This window comes from Marmota marmota, unplaced genomic scaffold (genome assembly GCF_001458135.2).
Source record: "Marmota marmota marmota unplaced genomic scaffold, marMar, whole genome shotgun sequence".
NCBI classification, from domain to species: Eukaryota; Metazoa; Chordata; class Mammalia; order Rodentia; family Sciuridae; genus Marmota; species Marmota marmota.
In genome coordinates, this window is record NW_025999900.1 from 59,509,104 (window position 1) to 59,515,496 (window position 6,393).

General features: G+C 37.9%; 1 protein-coding gene across 3 annotated transcripts in view; it reads right to left on the reverse strand.

The window, feature by feature from the left end:
• Nucleotides 1-5,459, reverse strand: part of LOC107144727 (endoribonuclease Dicer) — a 29,735-nt gene extending 24,276 nt beyond the window's left edge. Inside the window, exons 1-4 of one of the 3 annotated variants that reach the window (XM_048799278.1) lie at nucleotides 5,178-5,457; nucleotides 3,054-3,208; nucleotides 1,161-1,293; nucleotides 337-412 (exon numbers count right to left, since the gene is read on the reverse strand). In XM_048799278.1, coding sequence (XP_048655235.1) covers nucleotides 337-412; nucleotides 1,161-1,293; nucleotides 3,054-3,208; nucleotides 5,178-5,246 — 433 coding nt within the window. In that variant the 5' untranslated portion in view covers nucleotides 5,247-5,457. Of the gene's footprint in view, nucleotides 1-336; nucleotides 413-1,160; nucleotides 1,294-3,053; nucleotides 3,209-5,177 lie in introns of all 3 variants that reach the window. The other 2 variants (XM_015488549.2, XM_048799279.1) reach the window with 2 other exon arrangements.
• Between the last annotated feature and the right edge of the window lie 934 nt (nucleotides 5,460-6,393).

Here is a 6,393-nt window from a genome sequence, read left to right on the forward strand (position 1 = left end):
CCCCTCCTCTCTGGCACACACACACACACACACACACACACACACACACCCCTACACCTCTACACACAACCCTAACCCTAACTTTTATGTCCTTAATAGGAGTCAGAAAAGGAAGCAAATAAGTAGCATTTGTTCACAGCTAGGCTGTGGAGAGCTCCCGTGACGCGGCAGGCTTTCCAGTTATATTTGCATTTATATCCATAAAAGCTCACCAAGAGCACCATGTTCACAGCTCTACAAACTCCCCAGAAACGTGTCAAGTCCTGATGTACTTCTTTTTTACAATGTTTAAAACTTATTTTTATTTACATATGTTTTTCAAACATGTTTACTTACCAATTTTGTGCAGTTTTTCACAGCAAATGAGAGCTACGACTCTTTCAGCCAATCGCACACAGCTCATTGGTGGGCCCTAGAAATGACAAAAAACTTTTCCACTGCATATGCCTGAGGCCATATTATCACCAGCACATGAAACACTATGAAATCTCTGCCCCAGGATCTTTAAAGTTCAATTTACCAGAAAAAAAATTCTTCATATTTAAAAATACCACTATGCTTTTAAATATCCTAATCTCCATACTTGAAATGTTCATCTTTAAAAACTCTGCCCGAGAAAAACTAAGTCCTAACTATTTTAATAAATTTCATTAAGATTTTAAAGTACCTAATTTTACTAATCTATAAAAATACAGATACACTGGGATATAACACAGATTAGCAGTACTCAGCAGCTTTCTATGTACAATATAAAGCCATCATCTTGCAGTATCTGCAAATGAATGCTGGGACCAACAGATTTACAAAAGGCAGATTTCTGAGCTAACAAGATAACTAGAGTAGCTCAGCTACATGTAATGAGTTCTGTGTCACGGTGACTCTCGAGGTCACAAATGAATGATTCAGTCAGAAGTGTCTGCACAGAAGACCTCAGGGAACTGCAGAGGTCCCCAGTACAATTCTAAGAGTCCGTACACTGTACAGTCTATTCAAAATCTGAATAATCTGAATATGTAGCTGACTGCAGAAGAGAATTGAGTCTACTTTTCAAAGAAGACTTTAAAGCCAAATGTATAACTTGTATGTTTTAGAGAAGCTAGGAAAAAAATCCACTAATGACATACTTTAAAAGACACAATCCTTTATTTTTTTTAACTTACAACAATGGAGGCTCGAAGAGGTGAGTTGATTGGCAGGTAAAGAGTTGAATAAAATGTACCATCAGGCAACTCTCGGGTTCTACATTTGGGAGCTAGATGAGTAAACGGATCACTTGGTAATCTAGCACAGTATCTGTGAACAAAAAGAAATCATAAAGCTGAATATACAATGAAAAATAGAAAAACTTGTACTGATATTCACAATTGAATTTTGATTTCTCATGTCCCTCTTTCTGTTCACCGGATTGATTGGCATTTCCATGTGAAGTATGTACTTCATTGCTTCAAACTTTCAATAAGATACAACTGAGAACTTGAAATTGATGTGTGCAACTAGGGAACTACACTTTTTGTGTGTGTGGGTGAGCTACTGAGGACTAAACCCAGGAGTGTTTACCCACTGAGTCACATCATTCAGCACTTTATTTTGAGATGAGGGTTAGAGGGCTCTCACTAAATTGATTAGGGCCTCAAACTTATGATCCTCCTGCCTTACTTAGCCTCCTGAGTCACTGGAATTACAAGCATGTGCCACCACATCCAGCTGGGAAAAGTTTTAATCTTACTTTAATTTAAACTGAACCTTGAATTTAAATAGCCATATGTGTCTAGTGTAACCATTTTGCACAGCACACAAAGCATTCTTCTGAATCTGTGAACAGGAAATATTGCCAGTGTTTGCTCCTTAGTAATCTTACATTTGCCAGCAACTATTAGGATGTAAGGAAGACATCAAAAAAAGGACACAGATAGCCTGACGTAAGAAGAGCATCAAAGCAAGAAGAGTGACAGAGCAGCCCAGGAAGCCAGGCCCAATTAAGGAGGGTGCTGGAATGACACCAGCCCTGAGAAGGTACAAAGTGGGCGGTCAGGGCACACCATGGAGTGGGGAGACTGGCTCCAGGCAGGCTGACAGAGCACATAAATGTTTATGTTTGAGGACCACAAAACCAGACTCCTCACCATCAGAGAAGGGAGGTACAAAGACAAGAAGAAATCTAGAACAAATCCTTTAGTGTCACATGAAAGTAGACGTACCAAAAGATAGGTGATCAGAAACAGAAGTAGATGGAGGCGTCAACATGTATTTGAACACAAATAGATATGAACATGTACATAATGTAAACAGGCAAAACAGCCCTGTCCACTAAAAAGTCTGGCAACATTAACACCCTAGTGTCAATGAACCCACTTATGGTCCAGATCTTGATTTCTACACACAACTCATTCTCCACTAAAAGAAGCCAGGGCCCATGGAAACCAGCCACAGGATCAGGGTTGGGGCAGGAATCTATTCCACTTGAGACTAGAACATCTTGTGCCAGAAAAGGAGGAAGCATTCAAGAACAATGGTGACATGTTTAAAGACAGAGAAGCTAGCTTGAAGGATTCCCGTTGGCCAAATTGGAATTTTTGACATCAAAATTTATTTTACCTCTGAATAAAATTTGTCCTGATATATATCTAGGTATGTATCTGTCTTTCTTAATTCTTAGACATGATATCAGCTCAGGACAAAGTAAATTAGAATATATTCAAAAATATAAATTTATTAATAATCTTGCTTAATCACTAATGAAGTCAACATTAGCCAACATTCATAGGACAAAACAACAAATCTCAAGATTTAGAAAAAATCATCACATCTAATAAAATTATCTAATTAAAAGAAGCATGTTATCATGTCAACCTTATCAATGACTATTGCGTATTTATTACAATCCTGCTTTTGCATGAAAAAAACAACTTTTCTGACATCAAAATACTATAACTCATAATTGAAGACTGATGATTTCAAAATGTAAAAAAAATAAATAAAAATCATACTTAACAGGCTGAGACTTAAGTCTTGCAATACTCACACGTTTCCACACAAATGACCTGACTCCATACCTATTGATGTGTCCAATGGCTGTGTTGATTGTTACCCGGGGACCCCCATCATCAGGCCTCAACACATACGGTGGGAAAACGTCGTCATCATCCACAATAGGATCAACGTCAGCCTCACCAGTATCAACAGACTTGGAACATTTGTTTCTCAAAATCTGACATTCAAAAACAGAACTGAGATAAGAACAAATGTCTTCTCTGACGTATGCAAGTTGTCTTCCTCAATACCCACAAAGCTCTGTTAACGGGACATATCCATCTCTCCTAAACATATTTCAAAACTCTTTAAGTCACCTGCTAAAGAGAACTCTCGTGCAGAATCCATCCCAGCTCTAATCATATGGAGACACATGCCACACAGTATCAGGTCTCATGCACACATGACCACCAGTATTGCACAAATGCATATGCATTCCTCACCTCTCTCCACAACTTACGAACAGTAACTACCTTGTACCCTCCCCACATCCTTCCCCAATGATCCCTATGAACATTTTCATTGGTACTTTTTTTTTCTTCCGGCTCCTTAATCTAAGGTAACACTATTCTCTCTAGTGCCCCCAGCCTTATTGTGAATTAGCACCCGCATATTAGAGAAAACATTCAGCCTTTAGTTTTGGGGGACTGGCTTATTTCATTTAGCATGATATTCTCCAACTCCATTTATTTACTGGCAAATGCCATAATTTCATTCTTCTTCAAAGCGGAGTAATATTCCATTGGATGGATACACACACACACACACACACACACACACATTTTCTCTATCCACTCATCTACTGAAGGACACCTAGGTTGGTTCCATGGGTTGGCTATTGTGAATTGAGCTGCTATAAACATTGACATGGCTGCATTTTAAGTCCTTTGGGTGTAAAGTGAGGAGTGGGATAGCTGGATCAAATGGTGGTTCCATTCCAAGTTTTCTAAAGAAGCTCCATACTGCTTTCCATAGTGATTGTACCAATCTGCAGTCCCACCAGCAGTGTATGAGTATACCATTTTCCCCACATCTTTGCCAACATTTATCATTGTCTGTATTCTTGATGACTGCCATTCTGACAGGAGTGAGATGAAATCTTAGTATAGTTTTGATTTGCATTTCTCTAATTGCTAGAGATGTTGAACACTTTTTCATATATTTCTTGATCAATTGTATTTCATCTTCTGTGAAGTGTCTGTTCAGTTCCTTAGCCCATTTACTGACTGGGTTATTTGGTTTTTTGGTGTTAAGTTTTTTGAGTTCTTTATATATCCCAGAGATTAATGCTTTATCAGCGGTGCATATGGTAAAGATTTTCTCCCAATCTGTAAGCTCTCTCCTCACGTTATTGTTTGTTTCCTTTGCTGAGAAAAAGCTTTTTAATTTGAATGCATCCCATTTATTGATTCTTGATTTTACTTTTCGCACTTCAGAACTCTTGTTAGGAAGTCAGATCCTAGGCTGACACGGTAAAGATCTGGGCCTACTTTTTCTTCTATTAGGCACAAGGTCTCTGTTCTAGTGCCTAAGTCTTTGATCCACTTTGAGTTGATTTTAGTGCAGGGTGAGAGATAGAGGTTTAATTTCATTTTGCTACATATGGGTTTCCAGTTTTGCCAGCACCATTTGTTGAATAGGCTATCTTTTCTCCAGTACATGTTTTTGGCACCTTTGTCTAGTATGACATAACCGTATTTATGTAGGTTTATCTCTGTGTGCTCTATTCTGTATCACTGGTCTTCAAGTCTATTTTGGTGCCAATACCATGATGTTTTTGGTACTATAGCTCAGTAGTACACCTTAAGGTCTGGTATTGTGATGCCCCCTGATTCGCTTTTTTTGCTAAGGAGATTGCTTTAGCTATTTTGGGTCTCTTATTTTTCCAAATAAATTTTACGACTGCCTTTTCTATTTCTATGAAGAACGTCATTGGGATTTTAATAGGAATTGCATTAAATCTGTATAATAATTTTCACTGGTATTTTATTGTGAACTTCCAAACACATCACAAAATACTAATGGGTCTTTGTAATAGATATTCTAAAATTTCTTGTAATACATGCATTGCAACCCCTTGATCACACTATTCTCTGTGGATAAGTCATTTTTATCTAGAAGACACCACATTAAGTTTTTGACCTTACCTTTTCAATTGCTTTGTAGGTTTTCAGGTCTTCTTCAAAACTTTTTCTTTTGTCTGTATCTGCTAACATAATGTAATTAGAGATCGGTGCCCTTGCTCTTCCTTTAGATTGAACATAGGATCGATATTCTGTGGGCAAATCAAAACGAACCACCAAGTTGCATTTTGGAATATCAACACCCTCTTCTACAATACTTGTTGCAATAAGCAGGTTTGTCTCATGTGCTCGAAATTTCCTAAGTACCTGAAAAAAATCCGCCAAGAAAAGCAATTCTAAGAAATTTTCTCAAGAAAACAATATAATAACAATAATTAATAATGTCCGTGTCTGACATACATGCTGGGCAGCCTAAGTAAGATAAGTTAAGAGCATCATAGAAACCCATATGCATGGCTACATGGACACAGAAACTTTAATGACAGGAGTTTTCAACTGAAAATGACTGGAAAATCAAAATGCCTTTCTACTTTTGAGAAGTACCCATGTCACAAATCATAGCAAGCAAGTCTTCAAGTTGAAAGGGCTGACTTCTTTATTGACAAGTAGGTCTACCAAACTAAGTGACCAAATGAAACCACTTCTAGAGTCCTCTAGCTATTCTGATTCTGCATGCTGACACTTCATGTCTGTGAGACCACTAACATCCCACTGTGTGACAAATGAAACGGGGGCACTACCTCCAATATCAAAACTGCATCACTGAAATCGCTAATCCACTTAAAATTAAAAGTTGCAAGCAGAGCATTGCTTACCTTCTAGCACGTTTGGAAATTTCCCATTTAAAAAGTCAGAATTGATTAAAATAAAATGAAAGCTTTCTCATGTGAGATTTAAAATCTTATCACTCCCCAGTCTAGGGTAAGTGAAATAACAACGTAGTTGGTTTTGAGACAGTCACATTTATTTGTCTCGTTGTGGACTCCCTGAGCCCTGAATACTATCAAAAAGCTGTGATAAAAATGCCTTTAACCATTTATACACAATGGAGTATTACGCAGCACTAAAAAACGACAAAATCATGGAATTTGCAGGGAAATGGATGGCATTAGAGCAGATTATGCTAAGTGAAGCTAGCCAATCCTTAAAAAACAAATGCCAAATGTCTTCTTTGATATAAGGAGAGCAACTAAGAACAGAGCAGGGAGGAAGAGCATGAGGAAAAGACTAACATTAAACAGAGACGAGTGGTGGGAGGGAAAGGGAGAGAGAAGGGAAA